Source organism: Taudactylus pleione, unplaced genomic scaffold, assembly GCF_031769625.1.
Source record: "Taudactylus pleione unplaced genomic scaffold, aTauple2 ptg000316l, whole genome shotgun sequence".
NCBI lineage: Eukaryota > Metazoa > Chordata > Amphibia > Anura > Myobatrachidae > Taudactylus > Taudactylus pleione.
This window is the reverse complement of record NW_028284717.1, coordinates 1,252,247-1,276,724: the sequence shown is the minus strand read 5'-3', so window position 1 is coordinate 1,276,724 and position 24,478 is coordinate 1,252,247. Positions and strand designations below refer to the sequence as shown.

The 24,478-nt window shown below is 44.3% G+C and overlaps 1 protein-coding gene across 1 annotated transcript in view; it reads right to left on the bottom strand.

The window, feature by feature from the left end:
* Window positions 1-24,478, bottom strand: part of CTNNA2 (catenin alpha 2) — a 937,723-nt gene that overhangs the window by 160,483 nt on the left and 752,762 nt on the right. The window contains exon 9 of the mRNA XM_088442722.1: window positions 3,341-3,522. Coding sequence (XP_088298848.1) covers window positions 3,341-3,522 — 182 coding nt within the window. The remainder of the gene's footprint in view (window positions 1-3,340; window positions 3,523-24,478) is intronic.

Here is a 24,478-nt window from a genome sequence, read left to right as displayed (position 1 = left end):
ATTGGTGGTTGTGGGGCATTCACCTCCCACTTTTTATGATCTCACAGGTTTAGCAGGGCAGACCTGAATTCAGTGTGAACAGTGCTGACCTGGGAGTAACCCAGATCGAAGGTGCAGTGTAAATGGGTCTGACCTGGGTCTGACCAGAGTTGGAACTATGGATCTCATTCAGAGCCGGACGCTATTTGCGCTCGCTCGTTCAGAAAAAAGGGGTGGCTATTCAAATGAACCGTTCGCTCTTTGCGGTCTGTTCACGCCTCTAGGTCTGAATGAGCGAACCAAACATGCGGTAGTTTTTTGGAAAACTACGCCCCCTGGCCGCTCGCATCCTACGTCATGTCCGCTATTTATTAGATTAATCGAGTACATCGACCAGCGTATGAACTGCTCGCTATTCTTGTGGTTGGTTTTTCCTACCGCAATCTTGCAAGCAATTCTGACTATAAAATAACCCAGTGACGTGGTCAATGACGCTGCTGTATTAATTATGCACACCCATAAAACGCCCGTTTTGACCTTTAAGCATGCCTGCGTTCGGATCTCCACTCCCCGTTTTCAAGCACCTTCCCCTGTTACCACCCGCATACGCCTCCTCCTGTCACTCAAAATAGCAGGCATTCGCTATTTAGCGAACAAACGATTTTCGGCCGCACTGACTGGTTCGCGCATGCGTATTACGATCCGTACGCATGCGCAGTTGTGCAAACATCGCTCGGAACGAACGAGCAGCCGCTTACGAGGTCCTCTGTCTGGAAATGTTACAAAATGTCAGCTTGTAAAAGTCATCTCGACTTAGCAATGTTCTTACTTTAATAATAAAACTGCAAAAAGCACAATCCAACAATATGTTAATGAAATAAATAATATCTACAGATATGAGGAATTCTCCATTAGGGACAGGATTAATAATTGATTACGAGGACGGCAAGATGAATCCCTGAAGGCAATGCTAAACAGATAACAGAAGATATAAAACAAAGCTGGAAAATAAATGCAACACTTAACCCGACTCCTAAAATGTGTAATATATAATGACAAAAACCAATACCCTGTATAATATTACAGACTATTTTAGGAAAAGGACAGGATCAGACTTATATAAGAAAAATAAAAGTCTGCCATTTATTTACAGTGCCACCCTGATCGCTATGCGAGTCACAGGGGTATATATTAACTAAAGTGAGAGTTTTTAGAAGTGGAGATTTTGCCCATAGCAACCAATCAGATTCTACTTAACATTTAACCATCACATTCTAGAAGATAATAGCTAGAATCTGATTGGTTGCTATGGGCAACATCTCCACTTCTAAAAACTCTCACTTTAGTAAATATACCCCACAGTGTGTTAAAGTGACACTGAAAACAAATTGTGAAATAATATACGGCTTATGTGACATTGAAATACGATGACACCAGCTATTATAATTAATGCCCCCACCTCTTACAGAGCCTGATTCATAGTCGGACGCACGGCCGGATGGCGGACATAGTGCAGCGATTTCTTGCTACTGCGCCAGCACAAGTCACACAGCGCATGAGTCCCGATCGTGTCTGTGTGGAGTCGCGGTTCTAATTTGCATGCATGGAGAAGCGTAAGCGGTAACAGGGGAGGTGGCTTAGCGACGGCACGGATATGGGCGTGTTATGGGAGTGTCGGGAGCGTGACGGTGAAATTGGTTGCATCTACAAATGCTCAATCGCCTACTTTGGAGTCCATACACAGATGGAGAAGCTACACCAGCCACAGGACTGGTGCAAGTTTTGATGTTGCGACCGATGGTGGCTTCTAAGGACACACCAATCAGTATCTCTGCAATGTGGATGCTGACAGTGGGCGATCCTTGCACATTTGGAGGCACCGCTGTGCACCAAGGAAGGACTTTGTAATACTATTTGTCGTCAGTCGCAAACGAGCGACCGCCAAGAGGTGCAGCTGCAGGTTTTCTTCTGTATCCACCTCTATATCATGCCCGCTTTGAAAAAAAGGAAGCGTTCACACCAGGTCACTGGACAACAACTTTAAACATGATTTTTTAACATTTCCATCTTACACGCAGCCGTAGGTGGTACTATTGGGTTACTGCTCCTGAAATAGTTTTAAGTGTGTTTTAGAGCATTACTCTAATAATCAGTGATGCATATGCAGTACAGACTAACACTAAAAAAAATTATTATTATTTGCCCCTACATAAACTAGTTGATAGTCATTCTAGTAAACCTATCTGCAGATTTGATACGGCTTATTACTCCAAAACTAGAGTTGTGGGGTTCGGTGTTGCTGAAAAACTGAACACACACGAAATTTGGGGTTACGAGTCAAAACAAGTCCAGTTCCAGTCTACGCGTAAGTTTTGGATCTCGGATTTTGGATTGCATGTAAATAGGTTCAAGGGGCCTATTCATCATTGGGGGTCGTATGGTATTCACTTCGTCGTGGGAGATACTTAACACTGGAGCAATTCATAACTGCTCCAGTGCGGGGATAGCTGCTCCGAAAAGCAGCTGTCTCCGTGATTAGTAACACTGCTACTGAGGTCATGGATGCGCTAAGTTGGTGCGGAGGTAGGGAGGTGGTGGTGGAGGGATCTGATCGGATCCCTCTTTGCATTCCTGGAACTCCTTCCCAAAGGAAGGAGCAGGGCTACGAGAACAAAAACGCCAAAACTTTTTTGGAGTTTACTGAATATCAGATGGTCCTATCAGACCCCTGATGGTGAATGGCCCGTTGCCTTAAATATGCGTAAACTAGCACTTTTACGTAGTTAACGGGTCATTTTAGTTATGATGAATAGGCCCCCAAATGACAAGATTTGAGCTGGTTTTATCAATTTTAAAGAAATCCAAAACTGAACCAAAACACTCAAGGACGGTTTTGCCAAAACCAAAATACGGGGCTCTGCCCACATCTCTGCTTCAAACTCATCAGTCATGTTTTGAATTGCCAATGTCTACTTACCGTACCTCTATGATACCTTCTGTATCACCCACTCTGCTCTCCTGCATAACATTAGTCAGGGACCCCCCCCCCATCTTACTCAATTTATACACCTGATTTCATCCAGTAATAACGCAATGGGTTCAATCCAGTTATCTGTACTTTACTGGTGGGTGCGAGTAAGTGCGACTATATAGAGCTGTGTACAAAAATCCACGAATCTAGGGCGAGCTAGGGCCGCAAGGGTGGCGAGTTCCGATGCCATCGCCGGCATTTACAGCGCCGTTGCTAAAGAGGGCGGCTAATTTGGGGTAATACTGATAAGAGCATCAGGAAAGATTAATTAGCATACAACTCAAATCAGGTTCTCTGTAATATATGGAGCGGCGCAGACTTGGACCTCACCTGGTGAAATCCGTCATCTCCATCATGATCATACACATCTGCTTGGCCAACACGATGATGTCGTTTCCGCTGTCGTCCCATTTGGCCACTTCGGCATCCAACTTGCTTTTCTCTTGGTGAAATATCTCCACCTGCTCCGCAATTTTGGCCTTTTCCTCCTGCGGAAGCTGGGCCATGATTGCCTGTTGGGTTTAATATGTCAAAGGTTTATTAAATCGCAGAAGGTTAAAAAGAAAAAAACAAAAATAGTACGTACTTACATTAACTACCGCTGAAAAAGTATTTAAGGAACCATTATTACTATTATCTTGTATATAAATGGTGCCGACAAGTGTCTGTAGGCTAGTACAGGGAAAAATTACAAACATACACATAATCAATACCATATATCTATAAAAAAAAAAAAAAAAAACATATTTTCTTGTAATTAATAAACTCGCTATTGTACCATTTGGAGATGACAAAAAATTTGTAGCTCTCAAACTAAATGTTGGATGGAAACATGGGACATTCGCGTATAAAGGTCACAAACACAAATACGACATCCTACTGACCTTACTATTGTAAAAGATTTGAGAGTCTGGATATAGTGTGACACATGGGCGCCCCACTTTACTGTTATTATGAGTTATTGTAGGTGCAAATGAGACTAAAATCAGCAATTACATTAGAAAAAAATAGTGAAGCTTGAATTAAGTAAGTACAGTAGTCGAGTTTGTTGCGATACAGTACTGTAGTACTCAGGGGCGAATTTATAATGGGTGCAGTGTGTGCAGGGCACATGGGCCCCTGGGTCCATGGGGGCCTCGCACCGCACACCCTGCACCCATAATATACTTACCTCTCCGGAGTCCCACATTGGCGCGGGGGTCCGGCGCTGTAAAAATCGCTTTGAAAATAGCCGCTGCGGCCATTTTCCCGTCGTTTGTGGAAGCGCAGTACAGAGTAGATGGCCGCCGCGGCCATTTTCCCGGTGACCTGTGCACACTCTAGTGCCCAGAGTCTATAACTCCGGCGCTGGCCACGCACAGCTCAGTGCGCTGCCGGCTGCCGAACAAAGAGGAGGGAGCCCGTGATGGAGACTGCAAACAGACCCCCTCCTCACTAGAAATGCCCCTGGTAGTAGACAGTATGAACATACACATTTGAGTGACAGATAAAGCATTGATGGATGTAAATTTTTGCTGGTTCGAAAGTCACCACCATAAACTGAACACTAATCTGTACCATACCAGGGCAAGTCCGTGCCCCAGGCTAGCCTGGCACCCCCTGCAACCCTAGTGCATGTGACATCATGATGTCAGAGAAGATGGGCAGAGCAGGGAACTGGGTGCCGAGCTGCGGAGTGCCCATTAAGGCTTCCAACATGCTGGAGACTGGTTCCGCTGCGGCAGGGGGCACCCTCTGTATCATGGCCCTTTGAATATCTGCACTATTGTACCTGAGAGAGGAAGGGGGGACAGAGAGTTTGTTCCACTGACATCTAGTTTCTTCTGCTATCCAGTAACGTCATAATAGTTACATCACAGCAGCTTCTTTGCTGAACAGACGATCAAAACAAAACTGCTCTGATCAAATTATTCATTCAATTTAACAACAATTTGAATGCACTCACAGGAAAGTGCTATTATCTAGTAGTCCTGATTTACAGCAAAAGCAGCGTGTGGGCAAATAGTGTTAGTGATCGAATACTGATGGTCGTGGCATTCAAAATTCTGACATGTTAGAAAATGGGAAGCGGATCCTTGTTAAAGAGAAAGCTTCCCTTCCTGAGAGTCCTTGTCACAGGGAGTACAGTACCTTCATTTCTTCTCAGTGTTAAAATGAGCTGTCAGAAGATACTTTTGGAGTTCAACTCAAGTCTAACACCTCATATACACTATATTAGCCTCTAATAGCTCCCAACAGCAATAGATAGATATTGGGATGCAGTCACCACAACATCAACAGTGATGGTGTCATCATCGGCAGATTGTCGACACATTCACATGTGAACACCTGAATGAGGATGTGAAATTCTCAGAATGCCGACAGTTAGGGTTAGACTGCAGAAGGGGAGGTTTAGGGTTAGGTTGCAGAAGGGAAGAGAGTAATGCCCTTTATGAGTGGTGAAGAGCCATGACCTGGAGTTGGTGACTTGGGAGCTCAGATTCTAGATATGTTGTCACTTGCCAGAACAATGGCAGCAATAAGAGCCCATTGTGGCAAAGGGTGAATAATAAGGTGATAGCTATCATTATCACTTTACTGCCGGGATGTGACCCAACTACGCACGTCCATGCCCCAGGGGAGTGCCTAGAGCTTCATGCGCATTAGGTCATTCTCAAACTCCTTCCCTGAAAGCGCCATGGCATTCAACAACAGATCAGGACAGCTGGGTTTTAGGATATTATTGTATATGGTATATAATATAGCCAGAATAAACTCCAGGTGGCACAAAAGCCCCACATTTTAATTTCAGAATGATGTGAGCAGAGGCAGTTCAAGAGAGGAAGAGACCCGTGAGAAGTTTTTGTTCAGGCCCCCTCCTCTCTCTGTGCCAGACTTTACTGCTCATACACAGATCTCCAGAAAAATGGTGGAGATGCCATTTTCCCGGTGATTTACCTTTTGCACATTTGACCAGATCTTTAAGAAAATGGCACCTGTGCCATTTTCCAGATGATTACAAGTTACATGCAGTGGAGAGGTAAGTATATGCTGTGTGTGTACAGTGTGTCCCACAAACCCACCCTATGTGCCTGCTCAGCCTGCACCAGAGCCGTAACTAGACTTTTTTGTGCCCTGTGCCAGAGAGAGCATTGGCGCCCCCCCCCCCCATTTTCTAAATAGGGACATAGCCATGGCATCATGGAGAAGGACCAGGGAAGAGATAGGGGAGGCCAGGAGATGCTGGGGATAAAAGAAGAGGAAGCTACAAGTGAGAATGATAATAAACAGGAAAATTGACAGGTCCAAACAGCGCCCTCTGCCCTGATGTGCCCTGTGCCATGGCACTGGTCGCACTACCCTAGTTACGGCTCTGGCCTAACGTGAGCTGTATACATATCGGGTGTGGGCAGAGGATGTACAGCAACAGTATTCAATCCTGGCCTACAAAACGTGCATTCTCGCTACTGCCTATTAAAAACTACCTGCCAACATTGGCAGACATGTCGATGTGCCTAATACTGTGATACACCCTAAATAAATGAGATATCAGTGAAATACTATATATCAGTGCATACTTCTGAAATCCAGATGGCAACATTCAACAGTGATTTGAACGGCGAAAGACCTTTTTTTTGTCCCCTTGCAGCCGTCTACAGAATGCACCACGCAAGTAATGGTGCGTGACCTATATTTAAATGTCATTACATTTTTTTCCTGTTTATGTCACTTTCAATCAGCCAATGTTTATTTTCTACATGTTCTTAAAACGCTCTCGGCTTTTGAAATGAAAAAAAAAAAATTATAATTGACCTTTTTGAAAACTGGAATTAAAAAAGGTTATCTCTGAACAGGAGATCGGAAAATGAAGGGGGGGAAAAATCTGCAAGTTAATCAAATTAAAATTCAATGCATGCATTTTAATTAGGGCTTATCAAAGAAGCCCAGTGGTTTCCAATTGAAATAGACTGAAGTAGTTCTACAGGAATTATATATCACAACTCGAGCCACCTAAACTATTTTGATGGAGGAAAAGCAAAATCAGTGAAAATTAATTAGCTGTGATTCAAAAGAATAAGTGTATGCTAATTTAAATAATTTCTGTCTATGCAAAATTTCGGAATGATCATTAAGCCTCTTCAATATTTGAGGCGGGCACTCGATGCGTTGAATAAAGATCATGAGGTAAAATTTGATACTGTACTGGCAAGTTAATATTGCAACTATCTGTATTTACCAAGTTTCCATTATGTTCAAGTTGTTTAATTCTTCTTTTTATACATTAAGTTTTGATGATGAAGTAAACAGGTTTGTAAGTCCATTAAACACCCCATGGAAATACACTATCGTCTTTGAATGATTAAATACGTACACCTTTGTCTTGTTGACAGCTAAAGCAAAAATGACTGTTACAAAGTAACTGTTCACATCTCTGGACAACAATATTCTTTGCTTAATTGTTCCCAGTAGAGCTGAATATTCTGACTCTCACACCTGTCAGGCACATGCTATGTGGGATACACATTGGGCCGACAAATCGGCCGTCCGACCAACCGATCTGACGAATGATAGTGTGTACAAACTGGCCAATGGGCAGGGCATACTTGCCGACATTTCTGCAGGGGGATCCGGGATGGGGCTGGCAGATCCGTCCAGCAGGGAGGGTGGGGGTGGTTCAAGTAGGTGGAGAGGGGGCGTGCCGTCGTGATCGTGTCATAGTGGCCTCGCCCCCGGCTTTATAATGCCAATACTACTGCTATAATAAGGCAGGGGGCGGGGCTACATTGGAGCGATTCAGCGCGAATGGCGTCATCGCACTCCCGGACCGCCCACTCTTGCGGCTGTCGCGGGGGTTTGCGGGGTGCCGGCAGCCATTCCGGGGGATTGTCTAGTCTTGCAGGATGTCGGTAGCAGCACCCGATTTTCGGGAGGCTCCCAACAGTCCTGGGAGAGTAGGCAAGTATGGGGCAGGGCGAGATATGGTTCGTTGCCTGTACGAACGATATATCGGCCAGTGTGTACCCAGCATTACAGTTGTATGGCATCTGTATGGACTTCATATGTACTGTATGTATAGAATTGTGTGTATATGTTGCCTGCCTGCTCTATGACATATTTCCAAAACACTGTTCCTGGTTACACCATAGGTGTTGTCTAGTTAAAGGCTGCAGATTTATTGTATGAAGCGCAGGGTTGTAATACAATGGGTGCAAACACAATTTATTCCTAATGCAGTATAAATCCTCCCTGTTTTTGCATGTAACATAATTTAACACTGTGCTCTAGAGTTAAGCTAGCAGGTGCCCCTCTCACTCTAAGGTGTCTATTTACTAAGCAGTGTTAGGAGACAGAGTGAAAAGTGATCAGGTACCAGCCAATCAGCTCCCAACTGTCATTTTTCAAACACAGCCTGTGACATGGCAGTTAGGAGCTGATTGGGTGGTACCTTATCACTTTTCACTCTGTCTCCTAACACTGCTTAGTAAATAGACCCCTATATCTGCGTGTACATTTCAATCCACCGCCCTTTCCCTTTCTGCAATGAAACATGGTTTTGCCAGGGTGCAAAATGTTTCTTTTGGCCACATTTGCTTCTGACTAGGTGAAGCCTAAAGCCACAAGGCTAAACATATTTAGGATTAGGAGAACATTATCACATGAATAAGACTGACAGGAGGACTCTGGGAGAAGGGATAAAGGGATTATGAGACAAGAAAAAAAAACACACCAAATGTCACTATAATGAAAGGTATCATCTGCCAACAGACTTAATAACACCTTCATGGAAAATACATATAGCATGTACAGTATAACAAGCGAATTATAATCATTAGACAAATACAAAGTGACCAGTGAAAAAAAAAAAAGCTAGGTTATGGCTTTTGCCCATTGTGATATAAATTCTGACCTGTGCCCAGCAAGAACTGTAAGCAGAGGCCGTCTTTCATTTTAAGCCACAAATAAAGTCAGTTTTCTACCTTTCATTTGTACTGAAGATCACCATTATTCAGCTGTAGATACCAGCAAAGGAGACAGTGGTGGCTAACACATTAATACATTGACTCCTGTGCCTGCAATCACCTGTCCGATGCTATAAGCACAAGTGCCAGATGCTTGCGGAACCCATTCACCGCTGTTCTGCAGATGCTATGTATGTAAAGCGAGGTGGCAGGGAGGTGTCTATAATGGGTGATATGGGGCAACATTTTGTGGAGGGAGCACTATTGGGATGGCATTTACAGGGACACCGAGAGGGGCAGATGGTAATTACCTGGGCTTGTTGGAGAGACCCGTGTCAGCTGCTGAGGGGGACAAATGGCCCGCCTTGCAGCACTCAACTGCCCTGGGGTATTGGAGTGAAGTGGGGCAGCATTTGGAGGGAGGAGGTACATAATGTTTTCTCATGGACACTACGTTGACGGGCTCTGTTGCAAAATCTTCTAGATAGGGAACCCGGCGATTTAGACTGTCCTTCTATGGCGCCTGAGTGCTCTTTCCGTGTGTTCCCTGGGCCTGTGTATGACAGTAATGTCCTGAGTCGGCTTCACTGTCCTTGTGCTGAAATGTTAGCGGCATTGGGCTGGTTTGTCATTCTGCCACGCATGCCTTGTTATTAACGCCTGCCATACAAAGAGTTTGTATGTGGTATATGTGACTATACACTACTGCTACTATATAGAAATCAGCAATCACATGTTGCATCTGCGGCGGCCGGCTTTCGTGACCCCATGGGCCACTCACCCGGCCAATGTGATCGCAGATTGTCCGATGCTGCGTCCGGGATGCAGCTCGGATAATTAATGCTGCAGGAGGAGTGATGCCTCCTGCTGCATTAACATAATTGCAAGGAGGGAATTGCAAAGCTGCTTGCGTGCAGCTTTGCAATTCCATTCACTGCTGAATCAGGCTCAACATCAGTAATGTAGCATTCTCCCTATGTACCATCAAATGACATTTTAAGAATCTAATTCTGTGCATGTGACCGGCACCCAGGGGCGGATTGGGCCACCGGGGCTGCGGGAAAGTTCCCTCCCCCCCCTGCTGGGCCGGTCCCCTCTCCCCCCCTGCTGGGCCGGTCCCCTCTCCCCCCCTGCTGGGCCGGTCTCCTCTCTCCCCCTGCTGGGCCGGTCCCCTCTCCCCCCTGCTGGGCCGGTCCCCTCTCCCCCCCTGCTGGGCCGGTCCCCTCTCCCCCCCTGCTGGACCGGTCCCCTCTCCCCCCCTGCTGGACCGGTCCCCTCTCTCCCCCTGCTGGGCCGGTCCCCTCTCCCCCCCTGCTGGGCCGGTCCCCTCTCCCCCCCTGCTGGGCCGGTCCCCTCTCCCCTCCTGCAGGCCGTCTAACGGCCGCTACCGCGATCGGAGCTCAGCTCCTAACGTGTAGCAGTCATGAATGAGCCTCTGCACATGTGCAGAAGCTCATTCAGTAGTGAAATGGCCGAGGGAGGGCTGCTGTGCATCCCATGGGGCATTGGGGTACACCTACGGCTCCGCCTCCAACAGCCACCATCAGTCTAGAGCAGCTGGAGCCGGGATGGGGAGAAGGGGCACGGGTGGCAGGGCTGTTCCAGGACTGGAGCGAGCAGCCACGACTACAGCGGCAGTGACACGGTGTAAGTCACAACTTCCAACATATAACATCACTTAAATGACTAGCACAACTTGTGGGATGTGAAGAGTATATATATATATATATATATATATATATTAGGGGTGTGCACCGGACACTTTTCGTGTTTTGTGTTTTGGTTTTGGATCTGGATCTTTCTTCGTGTTTTGGATCTGGATTGGTTTTGCCAAAACCACCCTTCCGTGTTTTGGGTTCTGGGTTTTGTGTTTTGGATCTGGATTTTTTCTTAAAAAATAAAAAAAAACGCTAAAATCACATAAATGGGCCTTTTTTTGTTCCTACGCTATTAATAACCCCAATAACATTAATTTCCACTCATTTCCACTCTATTCTGAACACCTCACACCTCACAATATTGTTTTTAGGCCAAAAGGTTGTACCGAGGAAGCTGGATGACTATGCTAAGCGACACAAGGGGGCGGCACAAACACGTGGCCCATCTAGGAGTGGCACTGCAGTGGCAGACAGGAAGCCAATCAGCGTTATGGTGCCCATTTGCATGTAGCACGAACCCGGGAGATCCGTGCTACATGCATCTGTGTGATTGGCACAGAGCAATGACAGGTCCGTGAGACCCGTCTGTGCTGCTGTGGTAAAAAAAAAAAAAAAAAACCTGTGTAAAAAAAGAAAAAAATGGCGTGCACCCCCCCAAAAAAGAGCAACCAGCCCCGGGCATTAGTAACCCAGTGCTGGGTGTGCTTAAATACAGGGGACAAACGACGTAGGGGTCCCCTGTACTTAAGCACAACCAGCACCGGGCTAGTCAGAACCAGCGCTGGTTGCCAAAATACGGGGGACAAACGACGTAGGGGTCCCCTGTATTCTGCGCAACCAGCTCTGGGCTCTGATCCGGTCCTGGTTCTGGAAATATAGGGGACAAAAAATGAGTAGGGTTCCCCTGTATGTTCCAGAACCAGCACTGGACTTTTTCTAGCGGGGGGCTGATGCCACAGCCAGGGGAGCCCTTTCACCGGGCCCCCCAGCCGCAGCATCAACCCTGACCGCTAGTCAGCCCAGGCCGGGGATCCCTGGAGAGCTGGGGACCCCCCCAATAAAGGGGTCACCCTCTCCAGGGCACCCCAGGCCCAGGCTGATAGCCCGGGGCTATCCCCGCCACCCCTGGTGGTGGTGGGTGGCGGGTTGATTGTGTGGTGTGGTGTAAATAAAGAATATCAAACATTGTCTTTACAAGTAGAACTGCAAGTCCCAGCTAGCCTGCCCCGCATGCTGGTACTTGGAGAACCACAAGTACCAGCATGCAGGGCATTAAGGGCCCACTAGTACCTGTAGTTCACCTGTAAAAAAAATGTTTAAAAAAACACAGGACACACACACCGTGACAGTATAAGTTTATTAAACATACATACACACACACACATGTACACATACTCACCTATGTAACCTGTAGCATCGGTCCACTTGTCCGGTAAAGTATCCCTAGGGGACCTGTGAAAAAAAACATACTCACCATCTCCTATGCGAGGTTCTGTCCTCTTCGTTCCAAAGTAGGCATCCCCGGACTTGGCAAAAAAAAAAACGAAAACGCGATCCACGAACTTAGTACCGTTCTATAGAACGGTACTTCCCGAATGAGAGCTTAGCGGCGGGGTATCACCATGGAAACCCCGCTGCTAAGCGTTCATTGGCTGAGAGAGGTCATCTCCCGTCTCTCAGCCAATGAACGGCTCCCTCCATTGTAGTCAATGGTGGGAACCGCAGGGTAAACTTTAATAACCTTGCGGCTCCCAGCATTGACTACAATGGAGGGAGCCGTTCATTGGCTGAGAGAGACGGGAGATGGCCTCTCTCAGCCAATGAACGCTTAGCAGCGGGGTTTCCATGGTGATACCCCGCCGCTAAGCTCTCATTCGGGAAGTACCGTTCTATAGAACGGTACTAAGTTCGTGGATCGCGTTTTCGTTTTTTTTTTTTTGCCAAGTCCGGGGATGCCTACTTTGGAACGAAGAGGACAGAACCTCGCATAGGAGATGGTGAGTATGTTTTTTTTCACAGGTCCCCTATGGATACTTTACCGGACAAGTGGACCGATGCTACAGGGTTACATAGGTGAGTATGTGTACATGTGTGTGTGTGTGTGTGTATGTATGTTTAATAAACTTATACTGTCACGGTGTGTGTGTCCTGTGTTTTTTTTAAACATTTTTTTACAGGTGAACTACAGGTACTAGTGGGCCCTTAATGCCCTGCATGCTGGTACTTGTGGTTCTCCAAGTACCAGCATGCGGGGCAGGCTTGCTGGGACTTGCAGTTCTACTTGTAAAGACAATGTTTGATATTCTTTATTTACACCACACCACACAATCAACCCGCCACCCACCACCACCAGGGGTGGCGGGGATAGCCCCGGGCTATCAGCATGGGCCTGGGGAGCCCTGGAGAGGGTGACCCCTTTATTGGGGGGGTCCCCAGCTCTCCAGGGATCCCCGGCCTGGGCTGACTAGCGGTCAGGGCTGATGCTGCGGCTGGGGGGTCCGGTGAAAGGGCTCCCCTGGCTGTGGCATCAGCCCCCCGCTAGAAAAAGTCCAGTGCTGGTTCTGGAACATACAGGGGAACCCTACTCATTTTTTTCCCCTGTATTTCCAGAACCAGGACCGGATCAGAGCCCAGAGCTGGTTGCGCAGAATACGGGGGACCCCTACGTCGTTTGTCCCCCGTATTTTGGCAACCAGCTCTGGTTCTGACTAGCCCAGTGCCGGTTGTGTTTAAGTACAGGGGACCCCTAAGTCGTTTGTCCCCTGTATTTAAGCACACCCAGCACTGGGTCACTAATGCCCGGGGCTGGTTGCTCTTTTTTTGGTGGGGGGCACACCATTTTTTTCTCTTTTTACACAGGTTTTTTTTTTTTTTTTTACCACAGCAGCACAGACGGGTCTCACGGACCCGTTAGTGCTCTGTGTCAATGACACAGATGCAAGTAGCACGGATCTCCTGGTCCGTGCGTGCATCTGTGTCATTGAAATACACAGCAGCACAGACGGGTCTCACTGACCCATCTGTGCTCTGTGTCACTGTCAATCACACAGATGCATGTAGCACGGATCTCACGAGTCCGTGCTACATGCAAATGAGCACCATAATGCTGATTGGCTGAGAGCCGTGACAGACGGCTCTGTCAGCCAATCAGCACTTTGCCCATTAAAGGCAAAGGCATTTTTTTTAAAATGGCCGCTCGAGGCAAAACCTCGAGATCCGACAGCAGATCTCGAGGTTTTGCCTCGGGAGAGGGATCCGGGGCAGACAGGGAGATCCGAGCTTGGGCTCGGATCGCCCCGGATCCCCGAAGTTCGGGTGGGTTCGGTTCTCAGGGAACCGAACCCGCTCATCCCTAATATATATATATATATATACACACACACACACTAATTCTCTATACAGTACCAGTCAAAAGTTTGGACACACCTTCTCATTCAATGGTTTTTGTTTATTTAAGTTATTTTCAACATAGTAGATTAATACTGAAGATATCAAAACTATGAAAGAACACATATGGAATTATGGTGTAAACAAAAATGTGTTAAACAACTCAAAATATGTTTTATATTTTAGATTCCTCAAAGTAGCCCTCTTTTGCTTGGATGACAGCTTTGCACACTCTTGGCATTTTCTCAATCAGCTTCATGAGGTAATCTCCTGGAATGGTTTTAAATTAACAGGTGTGCCTTGTCAAGAGTCAATCTGTGGAATTACTTGCCTTCTTCTTATATATATATATATATATATATATATATATGTATATATATATATATATATATATATAACTCTCCAAGATCCGGCACTCAAAGGTATATTGTATAACTGGACCGGGTGCCCTCCTCACTGTGACCTCCAAACGGGGATACACTGACACATACTCCAACCAATGGCGGCACTCCGGATAACAAACAATACGGACACTTAGCTGGTTTCAGCGACGTTTCAGCGCCTTAAATTAGCGCTTTTATCAAGCATATACAGTAATACAAATGTGAATAACAGACTTAAATAGCTCACCACCCAGCAGGCCAAACCTCCGATGTAGCATACGTGCGCTGCCAAACAGCAGTCGCACAGGACATGACGTCATGGTCAGCCCCTGGTGTAACCATAGTGATGTGAATGCACACTAATACTCACTGTGACTGCTTATCAAATGATCATAAGATAAAAGCAAACTCTGTGTCAAAACCGCTAAGCGGCCTGAAACAGAATATGCACCATTAAGTGAAAATGAATGAAAACACCAATACTCTAAAACTTACTCTCGGCAGACTGCCGTAATTATGTTAAAAGCACCATGACCACTACCTACACCTATACATACATGACCGACAACATCAACACGACGTACCTTAACATATATGACATTGGACACATAGAACGATATCAATTTACAATGTACAACAAAATATTAATGCACACAATAAACAGACGACCAGCAGAAGATATGTACCCACCTTGTATCAACCCACAAAAAACTTTTTATGACTATATTCAGGCCCAAAAATTAACAAAGACTACGCTAAGATGTAAAATAGTGTCCGGACATATCAAACAGCCCCCTTGGGAGCAATAATCTATTAGCCGCTACGGCAAGCACCACTAACTGTTAAATGATAAACTCTATAGCTGTTTATACAAAGCATTGAAGACCTAAAGTCTCATTCAAACCACGAGGTGCCAATGTCTCTAACCTCATGATCCAATTGGCTTCACACTGTAACAGTTTCTTGCCACGATCACCACCTCTCTGTAGAGGAGGCACATGGTCAATAATGCGATAGCGTAACGTCGCAATGCTATGTTTGGCCTCAGAAAAATGTCTGGCTACAGGCTGTTCACTGGTGCCGCTAACAATAGCAGCCCTAATAGCTGACCTGTGTTGCGCCATACAGACTCTGAGTGTACACTCTGTCTTCCCTATGTACATTTTGGAACAGGGGCAGATAATCGCATAAACAATGTATGAACTAGTGCATGTAAGGTGATAGCGTATATTATATTTCACACCTGTGAATGGATGGAAAAACGAAGGCCCTGTCTGTAAATAGCTGCAAGTGGTGCAGTTGGAACATTTATAGCAACCCAATTTAGGATTACCCAAAAAGCTGCTTTTCTTGGATTTACCCAATTGGGTGATGTCATTACGCACTAAAAGGTCTTTGAGGTTTCTACCTCTGCGATAACAAGACATAAGAGATGAATTGATGAGGGGTTGAAGGTGCTTATCTGTGCTGATGATTGGCCACAGACGTTTAGCTTGTCGATTGATGGAGGAACTCATGTGGTTAAAGTTGTTAACCCATATATGCCTGTTGGACTGAGCATTCTTAACGGTACTAGGAACACCAAGCAGTTTATCTGCTGGAATTGCCAACGCTTTAAGTTTGGCTTGGTTCAAAAAGTTGACAAACTGTACCCTCTTTGTAAAAAATTAGTCAGCATCCTATCTAGTTGTTTGATCCCTTCCTCTCGATCTTTCGCTATACGCAAAGCATGTAAAAACTGTGAGAATGGTAAAGAGTTTTTTAAGAGTTTTTTTTAAGAGTTTTTTTTAAGAGTTTTTTTTTGGTGCTGGATGTGCACTACTGGCCAGTAACACGTTGTTCCTGTCAGTGGCCTTGGTAAATAAAGAGGGAACTAATCTACCTCCACACTTGGTGACCGTAACATCTAAGAAATTCACCGAAGTGAGACTAGTGTGGTACGTAAATCTCACAGGTCTATGCAAATTATTATATTGCTCAATCAAATTGACAAATGCCTGTGTGGTATCTCCCCACACAATCAACAATCGTCGATATATCGGTAAAAAGCCAATATGTTTTTAGAAATATTGGGATCAAAAAAATATATATATATAAATTTACTGTATATATAAAATATATCTAAGGTGTCCTATGTGTTTGTGTTACTTCAATATCATGCACACTGACATTTATGTAGGTTGCACATGTAGTAATTAGTGATTAGAGGTGATAATGCTAAATGTATGTGTATAGAGAGATCTATCTATCTTATTTCTATCTATCTCATTATCTATCTGTCTATCTATCTATCTATCTATCTATCTATCTATCTATCTTATTTCAATCTATCTCATTATCTATCTATCTATCTTATTTCTATCTATCTCATTATCTATCTGTCTATCTATCTATCTATCTTATTTCTATCTATCTCATTATCTATCTATCTATCTATCTATCTATCTATATTAAACAAATAGTGTGCTAATTCAGATTCTTACAAAATGTCAAAATGGAATAAGTCCCAGACTGATTGCTTCAGGTGTGAACAACTCTATCCTTTACAATTTTGCTGCTGCCGTCTTTCCCAGTAATTTACCCGAATCCAGTCACGTCACAGAAACGCCACTGCTCCAAGCGTGGCTTAGCGTTGTGACGTACCGCACCCTAACCCTAGCCCTTCCCCCACAGCCTAACCCTAACCTTCCCCCTAGTGCCTAACCCCTAACCTTGAACCTAATACTTACCGTCTGGATTGTGGCGCTGGTATTATGAGCGCAGGCATCCTGACCCCCAGGCTGTCAACTACATCCCCTCTGTACGAATCTACTATACTAGTTGTGGTTTCAACCGCAAATTGGTGCGCATTCCATTTTGAAGTGTTTTATGATTGCAATAAATTATTTTATGATTTGATGCGCAATGTGGTGCCCCCTTCTTGTGCTTTGATTTTATAATACATAATAGTTGCGTCCAGCTCTGAATCAGGCCCTATGAGGAGGAATCCCGCCCCCATCCATACTACCCACCCCCTCATCAAACCCCGCGCCAAATAGGGCTGCTTCCAGAAATTTCCCGGGCTGGTTTTCAATCCCAATCCTCCCCTGCCGGCACCCATACTTGTCTGCCCTCCAAAGAAATTTTTAAAAAGAGATAATGATTAGTATGATGACAGCTAAGCTTACCAAAAGAGTTACAACATGCTATAGACTGTATGTTAGGCAGACACGGAGAGGGCTAGAGTAGGTGTGATTAAACACATGCAAGTATTTCACATTTATCCAAATCAGCAGATAATGCTGCCTCATTACACACACTACACATCCATTTTTCTACGCCAACTACATACTAATGGATTCCCTGCTGCACAATATAAAATATGTTTTTATATCAGTCATAGTGAATGTGTCAGCATTTTGCAAATAGGACCTTGAATAATAGCGTGAAGGAAAATGATTACTACTGTATAAATCAGATTATGCATATTTTTAAATATTTAATATTGGCTGTTAATTAGCTTTTCACTAAATCCAGGAAATCACATTTTTTTTATTTTTTTTTAAACAATTTTTATTAGTATTGTAAAAACAAACAGAATAACAAATATTGAGTTTGCACTTAATGTAATAAAATACAATCAATCCCAATATAAAAAAAAGATAAGAAAAAAAATACAATAATACAGTATAATATACACAGGGATTACTGTAGAGCTATAACAAACAGTGCATTTGTCTCGAACACAAAATTCCAATACCATCTTTTATAATTATATGTCCAGGAAATCACAGTTAATTAGAAATGTAACACAAAAATGGTAAGAAATGTAAAAGTTTTGATCTAAAACAACAAATAATGCTCAACAGCATCTCTACAGGCTGGGGCATGTATTACTTTCCTGAACAATTAAAATAGATATAGTGAAACATACTATACAAATGTGTCCTCATACACTGAGCGTCTTTATGCCATACAGCGCAAGATGCCTGGCGCAACTGAGACGAGTAGCGTACCATATTTTTATTTATATTTTGCCCTTGGTCGCATTGCCGAAGCAGCGAAAAGCCACTCCTAGTGTACTAGAGAAGCTGGGCTGCGAGTTTAACTGCACAGGAATTGGTTTTATACACGTACAAAGTTGCAGATGAAGTTTAAGTTCAAGTGTTATAATTGTGACAAGATAGGTCACAAAGCAATTAACTGCAAGCAGAGAAAAGTGAATCCTGTGCTGAACCAAAAATGTAATGACAAAGATGAGTCAGCCCTGACTGTTACAGATAGTAACATGACATTTCAGCTGCAATGAAGAGTGGTTCACCGAGCTAACTGAGGGCCTGATTCAGCAAGGATCGCAGTTGCTTATACGCACACACAATCGGGTAATTATTTTGCACTGTGCATGCGTACGCATCGCAGTATGCGTTCGCGAACCAGACCCTGTGATTGGGACTGAGATTGCAGTGACCACGCAGACCCATCACAGAGTGATTGATAGGAAGTGCCGTTGCATGTGTATAAGCAGAATAGCGATTGTTGCTGAATCAGGCCCTGAGTGTGGCACTACCACAATCAAGGGAATTATCCACAAAAGTTAGGACAATTAAAGCTCATTGGCTCAAGAACAAAGGTCACAGAAAACCAAAATGTATTTTATGTACCATGGGAACAAATCTTATTACCATCAGTATCCAAGAACATAGAGGCCATAGAGTTCATTTCACCAAAGGAAAGCGCATTGTGAGAAACAGAAGTGGGACAGTTATCGCTACAGGCACAAGGTGTCAGCATTTGTGTGTCCTTGATACACAGTACTGCTATGCAATGATTACAGTTGAGTCACAGTCATTGCAACTCTGGCATAGAAGATCTGGTCACCTTGGATATGACAGCATTTAAAAGCTACAGAGTGGGATGGTCACAGGAATGTCAGTGACTAATACAGAAAGAACAAAAAGACAGTTATACTGCGCTACTATACCTTAGTTGGGACATTAAATTAACCATATGTTAAAATTTTAAATTATATTTATTCAACAATAGACAAGAGTGAACGCCTGCATTCTATGTATTGTACTACAAGTTTCAGCATGGCAGCACCTCCTATTATGTTTAAAATTAGGGTGAGCAGTCCAAGCCACCCCCTCTTATTACTATATTTGTGTATATTTTGTACACTTGGAGGTTGAGACTCCTTCTATTTGGAATTTGCACCCCACCCATCTGCCCTCAGGTGTTTGTAATCACCAGCCCAGGTTCCTGTATTTCTGTCTACATATTAGAATGGGCACTATTACAGGTAAGTCCTGGATAAATTTAATGTAATGTGTTAGTATTAGGGATGTTAGGGACCCATCTTATGGAGTTCACCTTGACGTGGTGGATGGGCAAACATTTTTGTCCAAACATGTACTAAGAACCTCACTTATACTCCATGTTAATTGTAGAGTTTATCATGATTTTTTTGTCTATCATTGTTCTTAGTTCCTAGAGTGTGCGCCTGCATTCTATGTCCCCTGTATTGTACTACAAATCTCAGCATGACAGCACTTCCTATTATGTTTAAAATTAGGGTGTGCAGTCCAGGCCCCCCCCCTTTCAACAATAGACAATAAATAAACAGAAATATGCAAAGCATAAATGTAAAAAAAATCAATTACTACAATAATCTTATCTCATGGTTTAGCAATTGTGTTTTGCGGATTCCTTATATTCAAATTCACCAATGAAATCTAAGCATATATTATACTCTCAATTACAGATTAAATATTTTATAAATATAAATCAGGCTCTTTTCATAAAATATTAAATCAAGAATAATGGTCTCGATGTAAGCAGGATTTCAACCAAATTTTCTTCAGTAATCCAAAAAGCATATGTTACTGTGGCCAAAGTCTTATTCCAGATTGTGGTTTCATTGTATACAAGTTAACTGGCACTGTTGCAATTTGTATCTAAAGGATAATCTTTGGGGATTCTCTTTAGCTTTTGCAAAAGATATTATGTAGCAATAAGTCAGCTCTCGATTTAGTGCTGTGTAGGAATAAACGGTCCCTTTTAGTAAGCTTGTAAAGTCAGTGTTAAATCAAATGTAGTACAAAGTGTAACAGACTTCATTCCTGACACGGGACAGCGGATACGTCACCTTAACTTAATCACTCTGGTAGTCCCATATTCATACACCAGTAGTTGGATGTCTGTCACTGACAATCCGTGCTTATCATTAGTAACAGCCAGTGGCTCAGGCACAATGTGAAGTTGTGGCTTGACGCAATGTAGTGTCGCGGTCGTCCTCGGTCTCTATAGCTGCGACTGATTTACAGCATAGGGCTTGTAGCGGATACCTGGTAGTAGTGAATAGTGATGTATAGCTTGCAGCGGGTAGCTGAACATAAAAGAGAATCCCTGGTGTCCTGTATGGAGAGCAGCAATGCATTTCGGGTACCACCGTTGCCTTCTTCAAGCTGGAATACTAATACAGAAAGACCCTTATTTGAATGCTGCATATTTGAGAAACAGAGTTGTTAGCAATTTTCAAGGTTAATATGTAGAGCTACAGTACTACTATAGATAGTAAAATCTATTAGTGGATACAGATACTTTCTGACATTTATAGGTGACTTCACAAGAATAACACACGAGTACTTCATAAAAATAAAATCTGAAGTCACAAAGAAGATTGCAGATTACAAGAGACTTGTAAATAACCAAGCAGGCCGCAGACTCAAAGTGCTGAGATTTGATAATGGTGGAGATTATCTCAACAGAGAAGTGGAATAATTCTTGAGAAAATATGGAATGGAGCATCAGTTGACCATTGCTTATAGTTTTGAGCAAAACAGTGTTAGTGAGCGAGAAAATCGTACACTAGTGGAGAAAGCAAGATGTACGCTGAAGGATGCAGGCCTAGAAAAACAGTTTTGGGTGGAAGCTGTGTTCACAGCATTTTATCTAAAAAATGTTCTCCCACAGTTGCCCTAAAAGAAATAACACCTATTGAAGCCAGGTCAAAAAGAAAACCAAGTGTGAAACATCTAAGATCCTTTGAAAATACTGCTTATATCCATATACCAAAAGTCCTAAAAGTACTCAAAGTGCTTTACATTTGCCTTTACAGCACAAAATACAAAACAAGCTTAACAATGGACATTAGTGAAATACTTGGGTGAATAGGTGAGTCTTGAGTCTATTTTTGAAGGACTCTAGAGTGGAGGCCTCTCAAACTGTGCAGGGAAGTGAGTTCCATAGCATCGGAGCCACAAAGCTGAAAGCTCGACCCCCAGATGAATTCCGTGAGATTCCAGGTACTTTTAATAGTTCTCCATCAATGGATCGCAGTAATCGAGTGGGACAGTAAGGAATCAGAAGCTGCTTCAGGTACCTTGGGCCCCGGTCATGTAGGGTTTTGAAAGTTAGTAAGCCAATCTTGAAAACAATTCGCCATCTGACAGGCAGCCAGTGAAAGGAGTAGCGAGTGAGTGTTATTTGGCTGAAACGGGGCAGGTTGGTTAATATCCTGACAGCTGCATTTTGTACCATCAGCAAGCAGTGCAAATCTTTTGCAGGGAGACCAAGATAGAGGGCGTTGATGATATAAATGCATGTATGACTTTAGGCAGATCTTCTGAGGGAATTAAGTGCTTGATTCTGGCAATGTTCCTCAGATGAAAAAAATAGGATCTGATTGTGGCTGATAACTGATGCTTAAGTGTCAAGCCACTATCCAGGACAACACCAAGAGTCTGCACATGTTCAGTGTTTTGTAACTCTGAGCCCCCAAGCGTAAGTCCTGTTGGTTGGCTATGATGTAGCCTTGTCCTGTGCCCTATCATAAGGTCCTCTGTTTTATCAGGGTTCAGACACAGCCAACTGGCAATCATCCACTCCTGGAGCTCAGCTAGGTAGTCATTTAGTGTTGTTATTGGGTTTTCAGTACCTGGAGCAAAGGACAGGTACAGTTGTGTATCATCTGCATAGCAGTATTAGACCAAGCCATGACGTCAGATTATTTCACCCAATGGTAGCATGTATACTGCAAAAAGCATGGGAGATAGTATAGAACCCTGTGGGACACCGCATTGAAGTGGCACTGGTGATGAAGAGTTTACTCCAGAAAAAACGCCCTGTGACCTGCCAGTCAGAAATAATTTGAACCAGCTAAGGCAGCGTTTTTCAACCACTGTGCCATGGCACACTAGTATGCCTCAAGTGGTTGTCAAGTGTGCTGCAGCAGTAAGCTCAGCGCACTTGTATTGTAGTGTATTTTATTCCTGAGGAGGTCAATGTAGTGTGTTTTATTCCATAGGAGGCCAAGGTAGTGTGTTTTATTGCTGTGGAGGCCAATGTAGTGTTTTTTATTCTTGTGGAGGCCAATGTAGTGTGTTTTATTCCTGTGGAGGCCAATGTACTGTGTTTTATTCCTGAGGAGGCCAATGTAGTGTGTTTTATTCCTGAGGAGGCCAATGTAGTGTGTTTTATTCCTGTGGAGGCCAATGTAGTGTGTTTCATTCCTGAGGAGGCCAATGCACTGTGTTTTATTCCTGAGGAGGCCAATGTAGTGTGTTTTATTCCTGTGGAGGCCAATGTAGTGTGTTTCATTCCTGAGGAGGCCAATGTAGTGTGTTTTATTCCTGTGGAGGCCAATGTAGTGTGTTTTATTCTTGTAGAGGCCAATGTTGTGTGTTTTATTCCTGTGGAGGCCAGTGTAGTGTGCTTTGTTCCTGTGGAGGCCAATGTAGTGTGTTTTATTCCTAGGGAGGCCAATGTAGTGTGTTTTATTCCTGTGGAGGCCAATGCAGTGTGTTTTATTCCTGTGGAGGCCAATGTAGTGAGTTTTATTCCTGTAGAGGCCAATGTGGTGGGTTTTATTGCTGAGGAGGCCAATGCAGTGTGTTTTATTCCTGTGGAGGTCAATGTAGTGTGTTTTATTCGTATGGAGGCCAGTGTGTGTGTATATTTTTATGTGGGAGCCAATGTTTATGTTTTTCATTGGTCACGCACAACGCATAGCCAGACAGTGGGCCTGATTCAGAGCCGGACGCTCTGAACGAGTGCCCGCTCTGAATCAGGGCGTTTTTTTTTTGTGTGCGTCCCCCTGGACGCTCGCATAGCTGTGGGTTGCCACCCACAGCTTATGCGAGCGTCCATGATGCTCAAGACCATCGCAACCATCGGGCTTGCGACGAGACCCGTGCGGTAGGGTCTCGTTGCCGCAAGCCCTGGAGTGATTTTGGCTCTATCAGAGCCAAAATCACTCCCACTGACATCACTAGAGATGTCAGTGGGGCCGGACCCAGACATTAGGCGTTCCAAGGGGAACGCCTCCGTCTGGGCAGCCACGCTCCTGGCATGCCCACCAAAGGGGGCGTGCTGTCACTCACCATGGACAGCACGCCCCCTTTGGTGCGAGACCTGGAGCGACGGCTTCCCCGTCACTCACCTGGTCTCGCGCATGAGCACGACGGAGCTCCCTCCGTCGTGCGCATGCGCACTTGGGCACCAAAGACCCGCATGCGAGCGTACAGCGCTCACGAGCGGGTCTGAATGAGACCCTGTGTGCCTTGGCAATTTTAAAATCTTGTGTAGTGTGCCTCAAGTTGAAAAGGTTGAAAATCACTGAGCTAAGGACTGTGCCATCCAGTCCACAGAAATTTTTCTGGCGCTCAATTAGAATCCCGTGGTTCACGGTATCAAAAGCTGTAGAGAGATCCAGAAGGATTAAGATTGAACAATCACCTCTGTCTCTTGCCATCAGAAGATCATTTAACACATGTACCAGGGTTGTTTCAGTGCTATGTCTTCTCCTGAATTCTGACTGGAATGGATCACAAATATCAAGGGTAGACAGGCGGGTTTCCACTTGCATTGCGACCACTTTCTCAAAGACCTTTCCTAATAAAGGAAGGTTTGATACCGGTCTGTAGTTGGTCATGCAGTCGGAGTCTAAATTAGTTTTTTTAGGAAGTGGTCTAACAATTGCTTCCTTTAGTGGTTCTGGAAAAATTTCTGTCTGCAAAGAGCATTGAACTATTTTTGCAATTACAGGGCCAATCATGTCCATACACCGTATAAGTAGCTTGGTTGAGGCAGGGTCGAGATCACAGGTGGTGGGTCGCAACATTC